The sequence below is a fragment of the Anomaloglossus baeobatrachus genome, chromosome 8 (genome assembly GCF_048569485.1).
Source record: "Anomaloglossus baeobatrachus isolate aAnoBae1 chromosome 8, aAnoBae1.hap1, whole genome shotgun sequence".
Classification (NCBI taxonomy): Eukaryota; Metazoa; Chordata; class Amphibia; order Anura; family Aromobatidae; genus Anomaloglossus; species Anomaloglossus baeobatrachus.
In genome coordinates this window covers 120305743-120328744 of record NC_134360.1, presented here as the reverse complement: position 1 = coordinate 120328744, position 23002 = coordinate 120305743, and the positions used below count along the sequence as shown (strand labels likewise).

Below are 23002 nucleotides of genomic sequence, written 5' to 3'. Positions count from 1 at the left end.
AGCATGCATTTCACTTGCTCAAATCCAGACTTAAGACGGAAAGACCCACAAACAAGCAAGACCTGAAGGCTGTGGCTGTAAAGGCCTGGCAAAGCATTAAGAAGGAGGAAACCCAGCGTTTGGTGATGTGCATGGGTCCCAGACTTAAGGCAGTGATTGCCTCCAAAGGATTCGCAACAAAATATTGAAAATAAAAATATTTTGTTTGGGTTTGGTTTATTTGTCCCAATTACTTTTGACCTCCTAAAATGTGGAGTGTTTGTAAAGAAATGTGTACAATTCCTACAATTTCTATCAGATATTTTTGTTCAAACCTTCAAATTAAACGTTACAATCTGCACTTGAATTCTGTTGTAGAGGTTTCATTTCAAATCCAATGTGGTGGCATGCAGAGCCCAACTCGCGAAAATGGTGTCACTGTCCAAATTTCTGGACCTGTATGTATGTGTATGTATGTGTATGTATGTATGTATGTATATGTATGTATATGTATGTATATATATGTATGTGTGTATGTGTGTATGTGTATGTATATGTATGTATGTATGTATATATATGTATGTGTGTATGTGTATGTATATATATGTATGTATATATATGTATATATATGTATATGTATATATATGTATATGTATATATATGTATATGTATATATATGTATATGTATGTATATATATGTATATGTATGTATGTATATATATGTATATGTGTATATATATGTATGTGTATGTATGTGTATATATGTATGTATATATGTATATATATGTATGTGTATATATGTATGTGTATATTATGTATGTGTATATATATATGTATATATATATGTGTGTGTATATATATGTATAAGTATATATATGTATATGTGTATATACATGTGTGTGTATATATATATATATATATTTATTTTTTTTACACCATTTAACTGCAGTATAAGTGATTAAGTGGCTTTATTCCTCCTGTCAGTATGATTACAGTGATACCAGATTGATTTTTTTTTTTTTTTTTTGTTTTGGCAGCTATCACACTAAATTCCCCCCCCCCCCCCCCAAAATAAAGGGTCTTTACATCACTAGAGTTTGAAGGCTATAGTTTTGGGTTGTTCTTTTTTTGGCTGACAGTCATGTGAGAGAGGGAGGGGGGGGGTTTGCAGCAGCAGTTGGCATTTATACTGGTACCATATTTGGCCACATAATAAAATCTTTTGCTTTTTTTTTTTTTTTTTTTTTTTTGCTTTTACACCATAAATGTTATTTTAGAGAAAAAGTTTTGCATTGCTGTATTCTAAGAGCTATAGTGTTTTTTGTTTTTTTTCACTGAGCTGTATGGCGCCTTGTCTTTTGCGAGACAAGATGACGACGTTTTTGCAATTTTTATCTGTATGACTTTTTGATAGCGTTTTATTGTCAGCTGTATGATGAAAAGATGTGTTCACTGAAGGGGTTAACTGGAGTGACTGTTTTATAGGTCGGGTTGTTAAAGACTGCGGTAATTTTTTTTTTTTTTATTCTACATTTTACTTTTACCATTTTTTTTCAGACTTTTTTTTTTCATTTAGTCCCTTTTATAGGATACTAACTTTCAATGATCTAATGACTGATCTAATCCATTGCAATGCACGATTATTGCAGTGGATTCTATTTCAGAGCTGCACTTGCAGCACTGACACTCTGTCTCAATCACCATGCATCTGGTATGGTGTGTGAGCCTTTCTGTAGTTCAGTAACCCGGGGTCGTCATGACACCAACCTCGGGTTACTGTGGCAGCAATTGGGACCCTGTAATCCCATTACAGGGACCCGATCGTCTGGGAGCGATAAGTGATCCACTTACTGACTCCTGAATGTTGTGATCCCATTGATCACAGCAGTTACAGCGTTAATCTGCCAGGAGTGGCTCGTGCAGCAGTCCTGGCAGTGAGACCCGGTGGCGATCACTGAGGTACAGCACCTGAGCCCCCGCGATCGCCATGACATACCTATACGTTATTGTTTGGGGCCGGACCGGCTTTTATGATGTATAGGTACGTCATGGGTCATTAAGGTCAAAATTGCCTTTGTCATTAAGGGGTTAATACTTTGTTTTTGATATTTCCTGATATTTGATTTTGACAAAAGTTTGATACAGCCATGTGTGGATTTGAGTTTCCACCATGGAAACACACTAAACATGCATTAGCATTTTTTTTTTTACTTGCAAATTTTCCACATTTAATTCAATTTTAAGGTGAAAATCTGCAGATAAAACTGAGTACACACAGGACAAATTTTAACGTGTTGCGAATTTGAAACACACTCCTCAGGTCAGTTTACGATTAGTAATATAAAGTAGAGTGAGCATGAGATTTCAATAAATCCCATCCACTTTTCTGTAACTGTAAGCCTGCGTGCCCACGATCAGGGTTTGCATTGTTTTGGATGCAGAGTGTTTTCACTGCGTCCAAAATACTGCATTGTACAGTACAAGCACTGTGGATGGGATTTATAAAAATCTCCTGCACACTGTTTTTCTTTTCTCTGCTCCGTAAATTGACCTGTGGCGCGGCTTTCCAAACTTCTGCATGTCAGTTTATTCTGCAGAGATGTGAGCGTTCTCCGCAGGGAGAATAGATTTAATTCCACAGCAGCCCGAACCCTGATATTGGGTACGGGCCGCTGCGGTGTCCTGCGTTCTTGGCTCCACAGGAGAGGACACACTGCATCCAGGACTCGTCCTGTTTGCATCGTGGGAACATACCCTAAGACGTTGCGTTTTTGACGCTATTAAAATTCTCGTCATCCTAAACTCACCAAAAAGTCATCATGGGGACAGAACATAAGAGGTTAAACTGCAGCTATCAGAGCTGACTCATAGCCGAGCAGGTTTAGTTCCAGAGCATATTCCCCATACCATTATCTGACGCGATAGGCATACATGTACAAAACATGCTGGAAAATGGTTCAACATACTACGAACATTGCAATTTTTATGGGCTAGAGGCGATGATTGGGAATAGGGGTTTTTGTTTTTTTTTCCTTTCCCCTTCCACACACTGCATGTTCTAGACATTTTTTTTTTCTTTCTCTGTGCGTCTTCCAATATTCTAATGACACACTCACAGGAAAAATATTTTCTTTTTAAGCCAGAAACATGTAAAAACTTGTGAAAACAATTTTCTTGTAAGCTTTAAAAAGAGTTCTAATAAAAAAATTGTGAAGGGATGTAGATGGGTCTAAAACCTAGCTATTACATATCATATTACGTGCAGGACAGATATGGTTGTATATTATGCTTGCTGCCCATGTGAACTCCTCTACATTGGTATAACAACGAGATGCACTCGGGGGCGCTTTTTTCCTCTGGCGAAGCTGCTTCAGGAAAATTGTCAAGAATAGAAAATGAGCATGTCACTTTTAACCGATACTGTGTTTCCAAACCGTGAAGCAGTTAACATAAATATTACAAAATGGAACTTGTCCATGGTATTGTCATTTTGACATTGCATTATTTTATAGAGCTCATTTGTAACTTTTTCATGGTGATTTCAGTTGGAACCTGCCTGAAAAAGACGCCTTGTGTGCATAACCTAACAGTGGCAAACTATCTTTCTGACCACTGCTTTTCTAAGAAAATAAGTCTGCACCAAGATTTAGGAGACTGATCTATAACTGAATGTATTTTCGACAAATGTCTTTCCTCTCTACAGGAGCCGAGTAGGGATGTTAAAGCTTTTCGTCACAGTTATTCGAAATGAGAACATTTTGGGACTCTGGAAAGGTGTGTCCCCGGTAAGTCATTGTGATTATGCATATGTTGCGTGCCGCAAGATAGCTACAATATGGCTGTAGGGTAGCTCAGTCTTTGTGGGTTCCTGAATTTGAATCAATTTTCAGCACCTCCATACACGTTAGATAGCTGCTTTGGCTGATCGTTCTTTGACAGACATCTAAACTGACTTTTACACTTCTGTGTTCTCTGAGAGAAGCCAGCGCCTTATCTCTGGGAGGGCAATGTGATGAGCAGTCCGATACTGGACACGTGTAATCCCCATCTCACCTAAGCATTAGACAGCGGGTGCCCTCTGTGCACAAAAGACCGTCGTCTAGGTTCACTCAACATTACTCTAACGTGCACGGAGACCTTAGGGCTTAGGTCACACTTTTTTTTTTTTTTTCCGGGATGAGATGTATATATATCTCTATCTTTGTCTGTCTCTTTCCCTCTCTTTCCCTCCTCAATTTCTTTCCCTGTCTGTCTATATCTGTCACTTTCCCTATCTGTCTCTTTCCCTGTCTGTCTGTTTCCCTGTGTCTCTCTTTGTCTGTATCTGTCTCTTTGTGTCTGTCTCTTACCCTGTCTGTGTTTGTCTCTTTCCCTGGCTGCATTGTGACATGCCAACATTCCATATAAGGGCGTGGCTGCGCATTCTTCTGAAGTTCTGGCTGCACTGTGGCTCCCAGCTCCATTCGCTTTAATGGAGGCACGTTTTTTGGTGAATAACTGTAAAGCGCAAGGTTAAAATTTCCCCCCAAAACATAGCCTATGACGCTCTCGGGGTCCAGAAGTGAGTGTGCAAAATTTTGTGGCTGTAGCTGCGACAGTGCAGATGCCAATCCCGGACATACATACATGCATGCATGCATGCATGCATGCATACACACATTCAGCTTTATATATTAGATATATCTGTGTGTGCGTGTGTGTGCGTGTGTGCGTGTGCGTGCGTGTGCGTGTGTGTGCGTGTGTGTGCGTGCGTGTGCGTGCGTGTGTGTGCGTGTGTGTGCGTGTGTGTGTGTGTGTGTCCGGGATTAGCATCTGCACCGTCGCAGCTACAGCCACAAAATTTTGCACACTCACACGTCTGGACCCCGAGAGCGTCCTGGGCTATGTTGTGAGCCAAAATTTTAACCCTGCGCGTTCCGATTTACCAATCAATTTTGCCCCTATCTGCATAATGGGGAAAAAGTGAAACAAAAAGTGTATCCGCACTGTCGCATTTACAATCACGAAATTTTGCACAGACATCACATGTGACCCAGGGAACGTCGTAGACTATGTTTTGACAGGAAAATTTAACCCCGCGCTTTACAGTTACTCTCCAAAAAACATGCCTCCATTAAAGTAAATGGAGCATGGAACTACAGGTTATTAGTAGGAGCTGTGATTTGTTGCTATAGGAACAAAGGACAGTCATAGTATAAGAAGCTTATATGTGAGGTAATAAGATGTTGGTGGGGAGAAGGATAGAGAGAGACAGACAGGCAAAGAGACAGACAGGCAATTATGGATTCACGGTACTCCTGGGGGTTATGATAGGTGCTCAGATAAAGTCCAACCCTGTCTTCATATAGAAAAATAATCTGACACTCAATTGTTTTGAAAGCAAAAAATCCCTTTATTTGGGTAATTCAAGCAGCAGTGTGTTTTTATTTTTTTGACGTTTCGGTCAATCAATGACCTTCCTCATATAAACACTGTCATGAATGCTAGATGTATTTAATTGCAGTCTGCTGTGAAACGCTGCTGAATACTGCATCTGTGTAATCAGGTCTGGTGGAGCCGGTCAGCGTGAGGTGCAGTGAAATCGCTATGAGACAGACAGACATGCAGACAGGGACAGAGACAGGCAGACAGTGAAGGAGGAGACAGTCAGAGAGACAGACAAAGATGGGGGAAAGACACAGACCTTGATACAGGCAGACTGGGAAAGAGGCAGACTGGGAAAGAGGCAGACTGGGCACATTACTTGAACAATTTAGTTAAATCTGTGTGGAATATCTGTGGTGTTGAAATATATGTTGTGAAATGCTTCTATTAGCTTAGTTTTTGCCTTTTAATAATTACATTTCTATCTATTTGTTTTATGGGTTTTGTGTGCAGAATACATTTTTGTTAAGGCGGTACAGCTAGTGTGTGTGTGTGTGTGTGTGTGTGTGTGTGCGCGTATATGTATGTATATGTAACGCCAAAAACTAGTAAAATCACAGTGTTGTAGTTAATATATGTATCCTTGGTGTATTGGTTATATGTCTGTGGACATTTGTGGCCTAGGGGATGGGTCGAAATACTAATAGAAATAAAGAAAAAAAACAACTCAATAGTCCAAACATGAAAGTAGAAATGAATTTTTATTCATGATAAAACAGTGTAGGGAAAACATTAGATCACCAAACAGCAGTTGAAATGAGGACGCCAAGCAACCTCAGGTGGATCAGTATAGGTTACTGTATAGTTCATAATAGTTACATATACAGTCATATGAAAACGTTTGGGCATCCCTATTAATGTTAACTTTTTTTCTTTATAACAATTTGGGTTTTTACAACAGCTATTTCAGTTTCATATATCTAATAACTGATTGACTGAGTAATAATTCTGGATTGAAATGTGGTTTATTGTACTAACAGAAAATGTGCAATCCGAATTTAAACAAAATTTGACCGGAGCAAAAGTATGGGCACCCTTATCAATTTCTTGATTTGAACACTCCTAACTACTTTTTACTGACTTACTAAAGCACTAAATTGGTTTTGTAACCTCATTGAGCTTTGAACTTCATAGGCAGGTGTATCCAATCATGAGAAAAGGTATTTAAGGTGGCCACTTGCAAGTTGTTCTCCTATTTGAATCTCCTATGAATAGTGGCATCATGGGCTCCTCAAAACAACTCTCAAATGATCTGAAAACAAAGATTATTCAACATAGTTGTTCAGGGGAAGGATACAAAAAGTTGTCTCAGAGATTTAAACTGTCAGTTTCCACTGTGAGGAACATAGTAAAGAAATGGAAGAATACAGGTACAGTTCTTGTTAAGCCCAGAAGTGGCAGGTCAAGAAAAATATCAGAAAGGCAGAGAAGAAGAATGGTGAGAACAGTCAAGGACAATCCACAGACCACCTCCAAAGACCTGCAGCATCATCTTGCTGCAGATGGTGTCAATGTGCATCGGTCAACAATACAGCGCACTTTGCACAAGGAGAAGCTGTATGGGAGAGATGCGAAAGAAGCCGTTTCTGCAAGCATGCCACAAACAGAGTCGCCTGAGGTATGCAAAAGCACATTTGGACAAGCCAGTTACATTTTGGAAGAAGGTCCTGTTGACTGATGAAACAAAGATTGAGTTGTTTGGTCATACAAAAAGGCCTTGTGCATGGAGGCAAAAAAACACGGCATTCCAAGAAAAGCACTTGTTACCCACAGTAAAATTTGGTGGAGGTTCCATCATGCTTTGGGGCTGTGTGGCCAATGCCGGCATCGGGAATCTTGTTAAAGTTGAGGGTCGCATGAATTCAACTCTGTATCAGCAGATTCTTGACAATAATGTGCAAGAATCAGTGACAAAGTTGAAGTTACGCAGGGGATGGATATTTCAGCAAGACAATGATCCAAAACACCGATCCAAATCTGCTCAGGCATTCATGCAGAAGAACAATTACAATTTTCTGGAATGGCCATCTCAGTCCCCAGACCTGAATATCATTGAACATCTGTGGGATGATTTGAAGCATGCTGTCCATGCTCGGCGACCATCAAACTTAACTGAACTGGAATTGTTTTGTAAACAGGAATGGTCAAATATACCTTCATCCAGGATCCAGGAACTCATTAAAAGCTACAGAAAGTGACTAGAGGCTGTGATTTTTGCAAAAGGAGGATCTACAAAATATTAATGTCACTTTTATGTTGAAGTGCCCATACTTTTGCACCTGTCAAATTTTGTTTAAATGCGGATTGCACATTTTCTGTTAGTACAGTAAACCTCATTTCAATCTAGAAATATTACTGAGTCCATCAGTTAGAAGATATATGAAACTGAAATAGCTGTTACAAACACCCAAATTGTTATAAAGAAAAAAAGTTAACATTAATAGGGGTGCCCAAAATTTTTAATATAACTGTACATTAACAGCAAAGTAGATGTTAGAAAAATGTTTCAGAAAAGAGCAACAGCAACCATGGTAATCAGATGAAAAAAGGCCATACAATCGTGATGAAGGCACATAGCTGAAAAGCGCATCAGGGTGGACGCCAGCCTCGCATGTGGATACTTGTAAGTTCCTGGTATAATCATTTCATTCTAACCTGAATTGTCTTTTCCCTGTGTTTAATATACTGTCCCTCTTTCACCTAAGATTCTTTATGGAAAATAACCTCTTCCTTGGAATATGTGAGCGTGATCTGACCAATCTTTATCAATGCACCTGCACTTTCACGTAACAGTACATCCATACAGTCTGACACGTCATCTCAGGGTATATATCATCCTTTCTTTTTACTTGTCTACCCCATATTTCCAGATAATTATTTTTGTGTTTAACATTATATATAAACAAAAAACCACCAGCGCTCACACTAGAATGATATACAAAAAAATCTTTATTGATCTGACTGTAGAGCTGCAGATAGAAGGCAGGGTCCGTGTATCCCTGTCGAAAAGAAGATACAAAATGTATAAATATTAAGGATCTACTGCGTTTCTAAGATTCTAAGATGAAAGGTAACAAGATTGCTAGCAATAGAGGGGTACTTGCCTGTAGAAAAATTTGTCCTATCTGATTTAAACGGAAACTTTCTTTGGGTTAATGATAGAGGCCTTAAGAGAAATCAGTCTGAAGAAAAAAAAAAGGGGGGGGGGGTAATTCAGGAGTTTGATAGACTAGAGTAAGATGTCATTAACCTAATAATAATAATAATAATAATCATAATAATAATGATGGCACAATCAGGGCTGTGGAGTCGGTAAGCCAAACCTGCGACTCCAACTCCTCAATTTCCCTTGCACTGACTCCAACTCCCACATAATTGCTTATATTTAACTGAAAAATTGATTGTAGAACAATGTGAACATCAGACATTTAATCATTTTTATGATACAATAATCAAGATATATTGAGATCATAAAACGTATTTATTGGAATATAACTTTAAAGCACAAACTGTAATAAATTGCAAATATGTAATACACTATGTAATATAGATTGCAAATATATATATATATATATATATATATATATATATATATATATAATTATAATGTATGTATGTGTATATTGTCATGAACAGCCGGGGGAGTCACTCAGATATCCCGCAGCTGTTCGCTGATTTGTCACAAACACGACTACTCCCTAGCGCCCCTCTTGCCAGCAGGCCACTTTTGCTACTGCAGGACAATAAACAGAATAAGGCTGCTGAGCTAATAATGCCAAATATTGGAGGTCTCACAGCAAGGGTAAATGTATATATCACCGATTCCCGCTAATGAAATATATATATACCTCGGTACCCTTAATGATAGCACTCCAATAATTCTATGCAATAATAATTATGCTGCCACCACCCAGACTTTCTACAGGTAGCTGGGGACCCGTTACAGATAGCATAAGGCCCTTCAGGTTTTTGAATTAGTCTATAAAGCATGAGGAAAGAAACTATTAAATTATATATATTTAATCCAAAAATAGGCAGTGTTTAAAAAATATACAAGAATTTACAAAAGGGAACAATACAAATACAGTATGGACAGTTACATAAAAATAAAAGGTATAAACGTGAAACTTACTAAACTCGTGCTATAGAAGTGATGTCCAAACTTAGGGAGGGAAGGTCTCCAAGGAAGAAGATGGTAGACTGCCAGCATCACCTCTTATGCATGCCTTCCAATACTGACTGCCCCCCCCCCCCAGAAAGGAGCTAGTCGCTTCTATATGCCTTTAGGTAACCCCCCTCTCTGTGACCTCATTTTACAGTTTCTTGTGGGCTGTGCCGAAATTATCACAAAGTTCCTTAATTCTAGCTTTTCACATATCTTTGGCCCTGGGCCACACAGGTGAAAAATATTAGCGTCATATTTTATATCTTCGTTTTACATTTACATAGATACCAAATACAACGCATCTAGCATGATTTTACTGGCCAATACTAATTTGTCGTGATACCAGCGATCTCCCAGTCAAATTAAACGGTGCGCTGGGTTCAGCGCGCTACAGGGATTCTGGCAATATGCTTTTAATTTTTCTAGCATTCACGTAGTGCTTAAAAACTGTTTTGAAAGTTTTCCCTCCAACAGAACAAAGGGATGTCTTTCTTTGCATCCTTTGGTTGCAGTTCTACCATCACCCAAAGTCATAAATACCTAAACTTTCAGGCCGATAAGATAATCGTCATGACGATCTGTGGCTGATGGCAAAGAGGAGGGTGAGGACCCTTCGAGAGTTGTACATGATTATATATATATACATATATATGTGTATATATATATATATATAATATATATATATATATATATATATATATATATATATATGTATATATATAGTCCAAGGGAGGTGGGGGCAGCTCTCAAGTGCTGCTGGGGGCTGGTGAAAGCTGCATGAGAGGCAGCGTGAGATCTCCTGCTCCCGCTCATATAATGTGCACTGCCGCTGTCTATCACCGTGGTGTTGCAACCGCACCGCGGTGATGGGCTGGGGCAGCGGCACATATTATATCTGCCTGCACAGGGGGACGTGTGCCAGCAATGGGGCCAATCCAAGATAATAAATTCACTGCACTCATAGATTGTGATGCAAAAAGTTTTTTTTCAAATTTATTGAGGCGACTGTGAAGTCATTCCGACGTTTCCACCCCGCCTGGGTCTTAGTCAAGAGTCACTTCAAGATGGGTGCTTGGGACATGGAAATTTGAGTGGATTAATAGCGTTTGGTAGAGAATATCCTTAATCACCAGCCATAGCGCTGCTGCGCTGGCTAAACCCAGGACCTTTATCCTCAAGGTATTCTCTACCAAGCGCTATTAATTTAAATGTCCATGTCCCAAGCACCCATCTTGAAGCGACTCTTGACTAAGACCCAGGTGGGGTCGAAACATCGGAATGACTTCACAGTCGCCTCAATAAATTTGAAAAACGTTTTGCATCACAATCTGAGTAGAGTGAATTTATTATCTTGCATTGGACCCATTTTTCACTTGCACCACCTCCCACTTGTCTGAGTGCAGACCAATTTTTTTTGATCTATGCCATCATTGGGGGACATGTGGCTTCACTGGGGGACATGTGCTGCCAGCACAAGGGGACTATATTCAATATAAGGGGGCATATCTAGATTAAGGGGGCTAATTTTAGGATGGGGGGGCTATGAGTGACATATACCATATATGATTTGTTAGATGGACACTGGCATTATAAGACGGACCCCATTTAACATTAAAATAGAAAAATTCTCTTTTCCTTCACCAAGTTTGGGGGTGCGTCTCATAATCGGGTGCGTCTTATAAAGCGAAATATAACATTTTGTAGTAGACTATGTAAGTGGCAAAAAAACAGTTTAACAAATCATGCTAAATAACATTTGTGCAGTCTATGAATTTCTTCTAAGGCTATGTCCGCACGTTGCTTTTTACCTGCTTTTTTGCTGCTTTTTCAACTGCAGCGTTTAATGCCAAAATGGTTGTGTTCTGCTTTTCAAGCAAAGTCTATGGGAATTTGGGTTTCTTGTCCGCACTATGCAGTTCAAACTGCAGCCTTTTTGTTGCAGAGCTTTGGTCAAAAACTCGGCTTTGCAGTGCAAAACTCAAATGGCAAAAACAATTGACAAATGACCTCCAGCAAGCCACAAATGTGCATGTGTCTGCACAAACCGTTAGAAAACGACTCCATAAGGATGGCATGAGGGCCCAACATCCACAGATGGGGGTTGTGCTCACTGCCCAACATCGTACAGGATGCTTTGCATTTGCCACAGAACACCAGGATTGGCAAATTGGCAATGGATGATCACAAAAATCCCATCAGCAGAAAAAAACACGAGTAGTTGGAACCTGAGCTGACCGCAATCCCCTATATGTCAGACCACACTAGAAGTAGCCATGGAGCATTCCTAAACACGCCTAGATGCCTCGTCACAGCCGGAGAAACTTACTACACCTCACAGATAGAAATGAGCAAAGCTATCTTGCCTCAGATTAGACCCCCAAAGGAATAGCAAGCCCCTAACATATAAAGCCAACGGTGATGTAAGAAAACACAATACACAGATAGGAAATAAAGATTAGCAAAGGCGAGGTCTGACTTCCTAGATAGGACAGGACAGATAACTGATTGGTCAGTGCAAAACCCTGCGGAAAAATATCAATCTCCTGATAATAAAAAATACTGAGACCACACAGACTCTCCCCAATATATCAGGTACTCTTGTAAATAATGGGAGATACAAAATACCAAAAAATCACAAAATACAAAAGTACAAATAATCAAATAGAACAAGGAGAATCTCCCTTTTCTTGCAGTGGGGCCTGCAGAGGGGGATCCCCCATGCTCCTCAAAACAGACAATTCCTTTCCTGCAAGAAAACAAACACCCTTAGGTGTGGATCAGGCAATAAGGCAAAGAACCTGCAAATTATCTGGAATGGTACAGGCACAAGATAAATGGAAGGACAAACTCCAAGCCAATTCAGAGACTGAGGAACAACATCTATCACTGGCCCCAGCCAGCAGACACTGCTCTTCTATATAAGGCTATGTGCACATGTTGCATAATTTCATGCGTTTACGCTGCGTATTGCACTGCAGCGTAAACGCATGGGTCCTGCGTTTCCAGCACAATCTATGAAGATTGTGCATAACCCATCCGCATGTTGTGTTTGAGAGCGCAGCGATTTACATGCTGAAATTTTGATCCAAATCACTGCACTCAAAAAAGCAACATGTCACTTATTTTGTGCGCTTTAGATGCTGCTCCCACTCTGTCTGGGAGAGGCAGCATCCAGGGCGCATCAAATCTGCATCTATTCTGCAGATACACTGCATCCATTATGCAGTGTTTCTGCAGCAATTTGAAGCGCACATATGCTGCCAAATCGCTGCAGAATATTTGTCACAGCAGTAGGCAACGTGCGCATGTAGCCTAATCCAGGCTGATCTGCAATTGCGCTTCCCAAATTCTACACCTGTTGAGGCACAGTCAGCTTCATCCCCAGTCTTGACCTCCAGAGGGAGCTCCAAACCATCACCCCCTCTAACATTCACAAAAGTAGTGTATCAGCAGTTCCTGCAAGCTGAAGGCATTGAAGCTATGGACTGGCCCCCCTATTTCCCAGACCTGAATCCGATTGAGCACATATGGGACATCATGTCTCGCTTCATCCACCGTCGCATTGCACCACAGACTGTCCAGGAGTTAGTGGATGCTTTAGTCCAGGTCTGGGAGGAGATCCCTCAGGAGACCATCAGTAACCTCATCAGGAGTATGCCCAGGCGTTGTAGGGGGGTCATATAGACACATGGAGGCTACACACAATACTGAGCCTCATTTTGACTTTTTTTATTTTTGTTTTGTGTATCTTCAAATCCAGGCCTCCATTGCTTAAGACATTTGATTTCTATGATTTATTTGTGTGATTTTGTTGTCAGCATATTTAATTTGGTACAGAACAAAGTATTCAATGAGAATATTTCTTCCTTTCTTTCATTCATTCATTCATTCATTCATTCATTCATTCACTCACTCAGATCTATGATGTGTTATTTGAGTGTTCCCTTTAATTTTTTGAACAGTGTGTATGTGTGTGTATAATCTGTTTAAAGTTTACAGTTCCTGTAAATTTCCTGGGCTTTCTTGCATGAACTGCGAGCTTGTGTTCTCCCCAGAGTGGCTCAATGATATTGAGGTCAGGAGACTGAGATGGCCACTCCAGAACCTTCACTTTGTTCTGTTGTAACCAATGACAGGTCGACTTGGCCTTGTGGTTTGGATAATTGTCATGTTGGAACGTCAAAGTATGTCCCATGTGCAGCTTCCGGGCTGATGAGTGTAAATTTGCCTGCAGTATTTGCTGATAACGTGCTGTATTCCTCTTTCTTTCAACTATGACCAAGTTTCCTGCGCCTTTTGTAGCTCACTCGTCAGCGATCCACCTCTATGCTTTACAGTAGGAATGGTGTTCCTTTCATCATATCCCTTGGTGACACCTCTCCAACTGTAACGTTTATGGTTGTGGCCAAAAAGTTCGATTTTGGTCTCCTCACTCCAAATTACCTTGTTCCAGAAGTTTGGAGGCTTGTCTCTGTGCTGTTTGGCATATTGTAGGTTTGATACTTTGTGGCATTTGTACAGTAATGGCTTTCTTCTGGCGACTCTACCATGCAGGCCATTTTTCTTCAAGTGCCTCCTTATTGTGCACATTGAAACATCCACACCGCTAGTTTTCATGAGTCCTGTATTTCGTCTGATGTTGTTTGTGGGTTTTTGTTTGCATCCCAAACAATTTTCCTGGTAGTTTCGGGCCTAAATTTTAGTTGGTCTACCTGATCGTAGTTTAGTTTTTACAGAGCCTCTGATTTTTCCATTAGTTAATCACTTGTTTGAACACTGCTGACTGGCATTATCAATTCCTTGGCTATCTTTTTGTATCCCTTTCCTGTTTATACAGTTCAACTATCTATTTTTTTTTTTCCCCCTGTAGATCCGTTGATAATTCTTTTGCTTTCCCAATGACTCACAATCCAGAAACATCAGTGGCTGGATGAAACATGCAAGAGTCTGTCTGTATCCCAGAAACTCACTCAGCTTTTATGCACACACACTGATTACAAGCAAACAGGTCACAGGTGAGGATGTTACCTTTATTAGCCATTCAAACCCATTTGTGTCAACTTCTTTGCATGCAATCAGGCCGATATCACCAGGGTATGTGAACTTCTGATCAGGGTCATTTGGATGTTTTTGGTTGTCATTATGGCTTAAGTAGAGAACACACAGTAGTTTGACAATAAATGGCTTCACCCAACCACGAACCATGAGTGGGGAAAAAAAAAAAAAGATTGTGTTCTCATTCATATTCTCTGAAAAAGGCCAAGAAAGCAAAAAAAAAAAATAAATCTGCTGTGGTATGTAAACTTTTGAGTGTGTGTGTGTGTGTGTGTGTGTGTGTGTGTGTGTGTGAGATATAGACACTACAGTTCAAAAGTTTAGGGTCACTTAGCTATTTCCTTATTTTTGAAAGAAAAGCACATTTTTTTCAATGAAGCTAACATTAAATTAAACAGAAATACACTCTATACATTGTTAATGTGGTAATTGACTATTCTAGCTGCAAACATCTGGTTTTTAATGCATTATCTACATAGATGTATAGAGGCCCATTTTCAGCAACCACCACTCCAGTGTTCTAATGGTACATTGTGTTTGCTAACTGTGTTAGAAGGCTAATGGTTGTTTAGAAATTCCTTGAAAACCCTTGTGCAAGTATGTTGGCACAGCTGAAAATAGTTTTGCTGATTAGAGAAGCTATAAAACTGACCTTCCTTTGAGCTAGTTGAGAATCTGGAGCATTAAATTTGTTGGTTCCATTAAAATCTCAAAATGGCCAGAAAAAGAACTTTCATGTGAAAACTAGACAGTCTGTTTTTCTTAGAAATAAAGGATATTCCATGCGTGAAATTGTCAAGAAACTGAAGATTTCCTACAACGGTGTGTAGTACTCCCTTTAGAAGAGAACATAAACATGCTCTACCCAGAGTAGAAAAAGAAGTGGGAGGCCCCGCTGCAAAACTGAGCAACAAGACAAGTAACTTGGAGTCTCTAGTCTCTAACCCCTTAACGACCCATGATGTACTGGGTACGTCATGGTGCCCTGGTACTTCACGACCCATGACGATGGCGAAATTGCGGCCTCGGAGCCCCGGCGGCTGCGATCGGTGTGCAAAATCCTTAGATACGGGGAGGAGGGGACCTCTCCCTGACCTCAGGACGGGTGATGTCTCCCCCGGACCTACGTATTTGGCTGAGCGGCATTGGTCAGCCAATCATAGCCACTGTGATGTTTCAGCCATTGAAATTGGCTGAAACATTGAAATCCAGCCATGATCAGTGCAGCTATAGCACTGATCATTGGCTGGAGCTGGGTGACCTTTATTTCACTCGCCCCAGCTCTGATTGAAGAGATCGGCCTTGTGACCCATCTCGCCAATTACCTTGGATCTGGGGCCGGTGACCTGTAGGTGACCACTCCCCTCATTTTCACTCCATCCGTGAAAGCTGAGGAGAGTGATCCCTGCAAGTGCTATTTGGGAAGTGCCCCCGATCAGCTCCCACCACTGCCTCCGATCTGCCACCGCCCTCCTCCATCTGCTGCCCCCTCCATCCGCCACTGCTCTCCCCATCAGCCGCTGCCCCTGTCCATCTGCCACCGCTGCCCCCCATCAGCCGCTGACCCCTCCCCAATCTGCTGCCCGCTCTCTCCCACCTCTCACCCTCCTGCATCTGCTGCCCCTCCCCCACCTCTCACCCTCCTGCAACTGCTGCCCCTCCCCCACCTCTCACCCTCCTGCATCTGCTGCCCCCTCCCCCACCTCACACCCTCCTGCATCTGCTGCCCCCTCCTTCACCTCACCCTCCTGCATCTGCTGCCCCTCCCCACCTCTCACCCTCCTCCATCTGCTGCCTCCTCCATCTGCTGTGATCCTGCTGCCTAGATCCATCCTGTAAAGCTAGGTGCCCACGGGAGCTCGCACCTGTGGATATATCCGCAGGTACGTCCACAGGTTTCCCGCAGCAGCTACCCGGAATCCGCAGCTATACATAGCTGCGGGATTCCAGCTAAATATCTGTGGAAAACCTGTGGAAATACATGCGACTTACTTGCAAAAGTCCCAGCCTCTATCTCCATAGTGGAGGGCCGGGATTTCCGCAGGTATTTCCGCTGGAATAATTGACATGCAGTTATGTGTGGCCTCGGGACATCTGCAGCATATTCTGCAGCTACACATAGCGGAGCATGGACACACACTTCCCATGTCCCATAGGATAACATGGGGAGTGTCTGTACTTGCTAAAACCTGCGGATTTATCTAGATAATCCTGATAAATCCGCGGCAAAATCCGCAGGTACAGAGTTCTTTGGGCACATAGGGTACCTATCCCCAATCTCACCTTCCTCCCTCCCTCCCCCCCCTCACCCCTTCCTCCCCCCTCACCCCTTCATCCCCCTCCACCCCTTCCTCCACCCCACCCCTTTCCTCCACCCCACCCCACCCCTTCCTCCCCCCCTCACCCCTTCCTCCCCCCCTCACCCCTTCCTCCCCCCCTCACCCCTTCCTCCTCCACCCCCCCTCACCCCTTCCTCCTCCTCCCCCCCTCACCCCTTCCTCCTCCTCCCCCCCCCTCACCCCTTCCTCCACCCCCCCCTTCACCCCTTCCTCCCCTTAACCCCTCACCCCTTCCTCCCCTTAACCCCCCATCCCTTGCCCCCCCTCACTCCTTCTTCCCCTCACCCCTTCCCCCCTTCTTCCCCCTTCCCCCTTCCCCCCCTTCATCCTCAAAATCCAGGCTGTGTGCACTTCCTTGTGATGGTGAGTTCCTATTTGGCCCCGAAACTGGATGACCTCCTCACCAAGGCTGGAGATAGTAAGAAGGGGTTCCCTAACACATTTACTCCTCCCTCTAGGCTCCCGTTTCACAAGCGCCGTTTCCAGCCCAACAGACCCGAACGCAGGGACAGATCTGACCATCCCGCTTATGGGTCCAAGGGAACCCTGTTATGCAACCCTTCCTTCCGTCAAAAGTATCATAAACAATAATCCGTTTTTTTCCGGTTGATGGCAGGCTCCGTTTTTTCAGGGACGTATGGCAGACCATCACTTCCAGCTCCTTTTTATTCTGAACCTGATCTCGGAGGGCCTCCGGCTGGCATTTAAGTCCCTACCTCCTCAGTCCTTTTGTGTTACACCCACCAGGAGATCAGCGGAACAACATCACGCATTAGTATCGGAGGTTCTCACTCTCATGGATAAACAGGTCCTGACACCGGTCCCGTTACATCAAAGAGGTCAGGGGTTCTACTTTCCCCTTTTCTTGGTCCCGAAACCAGATGGGTCATACAGAACCATTATTAATCTGAAGAAACTTAACCTCTTCCTGGGATACCGACCGTTTAAAATGGAATCCCTCCTGTCCACTATGAAGCTGCTCTTCCCCAATTGTTACATGGCGGTCCTCGATCTAAAGGATGCATATTACCACATACCTGTCCACCCCGCGTTATCAGCAATACCTCCGGGTAGCAGTCGTGATTAACCATTCCATTCACCATTTTCAGTTAACGGCCATGCCCTTCGGCGTTTCCCTCGCTCCGCGGATTTACACCAAGGTCATAGCTGAGGTCACAGCTCACCTTCGCAAACACCGGACTTTAATTATCCCATATTTAGATTACCTTCTGGTGTTGGGGAGCACAGCAGCTCAATGTTCATCCCGCCTCAGTCATACTGTGTCAACCCTGCAACGTCTGGGGTGGATATTGAATCTGCAAAAATCTAGACTTACGCCTGCCACCTTCCCACATGTCTACTTTATATCCGCATAATTTTTGGGGAAAAAAAAAAGTTATAAGGACGTTAGAGGTTTAAAGTTTGAGCAATTTCTCATTTTTACAACAAAATTTACAAAGCCACTTTTTTTTTTTTTTTTTACGGACCAACATTACATTTGAAGTAATTGAGAGGTCTACATGACAAAACACTCAAAAGGGACACCATTCCAAAAACGCCAACCCTCAGGCTACTCAAAACCACATTCAAGAAGGTTAGTAACTTTTCAGGTGCTTCACAGGAACTAAAGCAATGTGGAAGGAAAAAAATTAACATTTTACTTTTTGCAATGGCTGCAGGATGCTTGCTGATCAGGTACCCAATTGTTCAAGTTTTGTCTTCCTTTTTTTTTTTTTTTTTTTATTTGGGGTGCACAAAAAAAAAAAGCAAAAGACTAAATTACTTCACGGTCTTTCCTGGGCATGCTCCTGGATTCCAGACAACAGCGTTGCTTTCTACCACCAGACAAAGTCGCAAGGATACAAGGGGTCATACGTCACGCGCAAGGTCACCCGTCACTGTCCCTCCGGACCGCCATGTCTCTGCTAGGGTCACTGACTTCCTGTATTTACAGTGTACAGTGGGCCCAGCTTCACACCAGGCAACTGCAGTGGGAAATCCTGGCAGCTGCAAGGTCAAATCAAGGGTCGCTCGACTCTCCTCTCACCTTGACCAACACCACCCGAGCTTCCTTCAACTGGTGGCTGACGGACACGAACCTGACGAGGGGCAAGGAATGGCATGTTCACGCCACCAGTCTGCTCACCATCGACGCCAGCCCCTGGGGGTGGGGGGCTCAGGGTCTCTGGTCCAGTCGAGACGAATACCTCCTTTAACCTGAAGGAACTCCTGGCAGTCGAGCCCTGATGTCTTTCCTTCCCCTCCTCAGGGGCACCCACGTGCAACTCTGTACGGACAACCGGACAGTGGTCGCCTACGTCAACCACCAAGGGGGACACGTTCATGTTCCCTCATGAAGACAGCAGCACAGGTGTTGGAACTCGCCGAAAGACATCTTTTGTCCCTCTACGCCGTACACATCCTGGGGGTGGACAACGTGAAGGCGGATTTCCTCAGCTGTCACACTCTCCGTCAGGAAGAATGGATTTTGCATCAGGAAGTTTTCGCGCAGATAGTCCACTGGTTGGACCGACCGGTTATAGACTTATTTGCTACCAGAAGCAACAGGAGGTTGAAATAGGTTGGGTCCCTGAACAGGGCGGATCGGCTAACGGTCCTAGATGCCCTTAAGGTTCCTTGGCGGTACAGCGTAGCCTATGCCCTTTCCTCCACTGATTCTCCTGTCCACGGTCCTACGGAAGATCAGGGAGGAACAAGCTCGGATCATCCTTATAGCGCCTTTTTGTCCCAGGCGACCCTGGTTCTCCCTCCTGATGAATGTCAGTCACAGACCCCTGGGTTCTCCCATCCAGGCCAGATCTCCTGTCACAGGGTCCTTTCCTTCATCCACGCATCAAAGGTCTCCACTTGATGGCGTGGAATTTGAAAGTGAGTTACTAGCCGCTCACGGTTTTTCCAGTCGTCTTATTGATATCCTGCTGCGAAGTAGAAAACCGGTCACAACCCGACAGTATGGCCGGGTATGGAAGCATTTTCTTGCCTCCTTTCCGGACTCCTCTCCAGCTGTGGTCCCGATCTCCTCTATTCTGGAGTTTCTCCAGTCTGGACGGGTTATGGGTCTCTCAGTCAGTACCCTGAAAGTTCATGTTTCTGCCCTGGGCGCCCTCTACAATACCAATATAGCGGGTAATCGATGGGTCATGCGTTTCATTAAGGCATGCGACAGCAGCCAGCCCGTCCGTATCACCAGTCCACCTCCCTGGGATCTCACTCTAGTGCTGGATGCCCTAACCCTTGCGCCCTTCGAACCCCTCCCCTCAGCATCAGATAAATTGCTATCCCTAAAAACCTGCCTGTTAGTCGCCCTTACATCTGCCCATCGCATCAGCGACATTCAGGCCCTGTCCATAGATCCTCCCTTCCTTAGGATATTTCTGGATAGGATCGTTCTCAAGACAGACCCGGCTTATTTACCCAAGGTAGCTTCCCAGTTTCATCGAAGTCAGGAGATCATCCCCCCTTCCTTTTTTCCTGACCCTTCCACACTGGAAGAATGCAGTTTTCACACCTTAGATGTCAGGGAAACAGTTCTCATGTACATATCTAGGACGGTCCCTTGGAGACAGGATAGGGCGTTGTTTGTTGCTTTTCAGGGTTCCAGACGAGGTCGCCAGGTAACAAAACATACCTTGGCCCGATGGATGAGGGACGCTATTTCCATGGCGTATACGACTAAGCAGGAGCCACTGCCTCCCAGTGTACGGGCTCATTCTACTAGGGCGATGGCCTAATCCTGGGCTGAAATGGCAGACTTTTCCATCGACAGTATTTGTAAGGCTGCTACCTGGTCCTCTCCTTCTACTTTTTACAAGCACTACAGGTTGGACCTTTCTTCCTCGGACCTTGCTTTCGGGGGATCAGTCCTTCAAGTGGTTGTCCCTCCCTAATTGTCTGCTTCTCTCCAAGTGTCTCGTGGGTGCTGTCGTGGCGAATGGAACAGACTACATTACTTACCAGTAATGGGATATTCCGGAGTCCATGACAGCACCCTTTACACCCCTACCCTTTTTTTTTCTTTCACTCTTCGGTGTCATCTGGTGTTTTCTCTGGTTATTTTACTAATCCATGGCGGTTCCTCTCACATACATACTCTGAAACCAACTGATGAGAGAGCGGGACCGCCCCTTTTTTATCTGTAGGTTTCCTGTCCTGAAGGGGCGGATCCCTCTCTCTGGGGTGCTGTCGTGGACCCTGGAAAATCCCATTACCGTGAAGTAATTTAGTCTTTTGCTTTTTTTTTGTGCACCCCAAATAAAAAAAAAGACAAAACTTGAACAATTGGGTACCTGATCAGCAAGCATCGTGCAGCCGTTGCAAAAAGTAAAATGTTAATTTTTTTCCTTCCACATTGCTTTAGTTCCTGTGAAGCACCTGAAAAGTTACTAACCTTCTTGAATGTGGTTTTGAGTAGCCTGAGGGTTGGCGGTTTTGGAATGGTGTCCCTTTTGAGTGTTTTGTCATGTAAACCTCTCAATTACTTCAAATGTAATGTGGTCCGTAAAAAAAAAAGTGGCTTTGTAAATTTTGTTGTAAAAGTGAGAAATTGCTCAAACTTTAAACCTCTAACGTCCTTTATAACTTTTTTTCTTTTCCCCAAAAATTATGCGGATATAAAGTAGACATGTGGGAAATAATATTAATTATTTTGTCATATGTCTCGCTGGTTTAAGAGCATAAAAATTCAAACTTTGAAAATTGCATAATTTTCAAAATTTTCTCCAAATTTCTGATTTATTTTTTTTTTCACAAATAAACACAAAAAATATTGTCCTAAATTTACCACTATCATGAAGCCTAATTTGTCACGAAAAAACAATCTCAGAATCACTGGGATCCATTGAAGCGTTCCAGAGTTATAACCTCATAAAGTGCCACTGGTCAGAATTGCAAAAAATGGCCAGGTCATAAAGGTGAAAACAGGCTTGGGGCTGAAGGGGTTAAGAAATAGACGCCTCACAGGTCCTCAACTGGCAGCTTCATTAAATAGTACCCGCAAAACACCAGTGTCAACATCTACAGTGAAGAGGCGACTCCGGGATGCTGGCCTTCAGGGCAGAGTGGCAAAGCAAAAGCCATATCTGAGACTGGCTAATTAAAGGAAATGATTAATATGGGCAAAAGAACACAGACATTGAACAGAGAAAGATTGGAAAAAAGTGTTTAAGCTGGGTTTACACACTGCAACATCGCAAAGGACATCGCTGTAACGTCACCGGTTTTGTGACGTAACAGCGACCTCCCTAAGTCTCTGTTGAGTCGCTGGTGAGCTGTCAAACAGGCAAACCTGGCCAACAACGCAACAGCGATCCGGACCTGCAGAGCGACCTAGCTGGTTGTTGGGGACGTTGATAAGCAGCTTTTTGAAAGGGAAGTTGCTAACAAAGTCGCTGCAAAGTCTTTCACACACTGAAACTTTCTAGCGATGCATGCTGCACAGCGGGAAACAAAGGACCTAGGAATGGTCCTGAACGATTTGTAGCGATTACAACTTCACAGCAGGGGCCAGGTCGCTGATAGGTTTCACACACTGCAATGTCGCTGGGGAGGTCGCTGTAACGTCACAAAACCGGTGACGTTACAGCGGTGTCGTTTGCGATGTTGCAGTGTGTAAACCCAGCTTTATGGACTGACGAATCGAAGTTTGAGGTGTTTGGATCACACAGAAGAACATTTGTGAGATGCAGAACTGAAAGAGTGCCTGACGCCATCTGTCAAGCATGGTGGAGGTAATGTGATGGTCTGGGGTTGCTTTGGTGCTGGTTAAGTGGGAGATTTGTACAAGGTAAAAGGGATTTTGAATAAGGAAGGCTATCACTCCATTTTGCAATGTCATGCCATACCCTATGGACAGCGCTTGATTGGAGCCAATTTCATCCTACAACAGGACAATGACCCAAAGCACACCTCCAAATTATGCATGAACTATTTAGGGAACAAAAAAAATAAACCGAACAATGGGGACTATATAACATGCAAAATTTCTACAAAGTTTATTTAAATTTAATGATCACAAGGACAC

The 23002-nt window shown here is 43.1% G+C and overlaps 2 protein-coding genes across 4 annotated transcripts in view; one reads left to right on the top strand and one right to left on the bottom strand.

The window, feature by feature from the left end:
* Window positions 1–14577, top strand: part of LOC142249288 (mitochondrial glycine transporter-like) — a 91435-nt gene extending 76858 nt beyond the window's left edge. The window contains exons 2-3 of the mRNA XM_075320917.1: window positions 3683–3764; window positions 14439–14577. Coding sequence (XP_075177032.1) covers window positions 3683–3764; window positions 14439–14447 — 91 coding nt within the window. The 3' untranslated portion in view covers window positions 14448–14577. The remainder of the gene's footprint in view (window positions 1–3682; window positions 3765–14438) is intronic.
* RBFOX2 (RNA binding fox-1 homolog 2) overlaps window positions 1–23002 on the bottom strand; it is an 846394-nt gene that overhangs the window by 236713 nt on the left and 586679 nt on the right. The window lies entirely within an intron of this gene.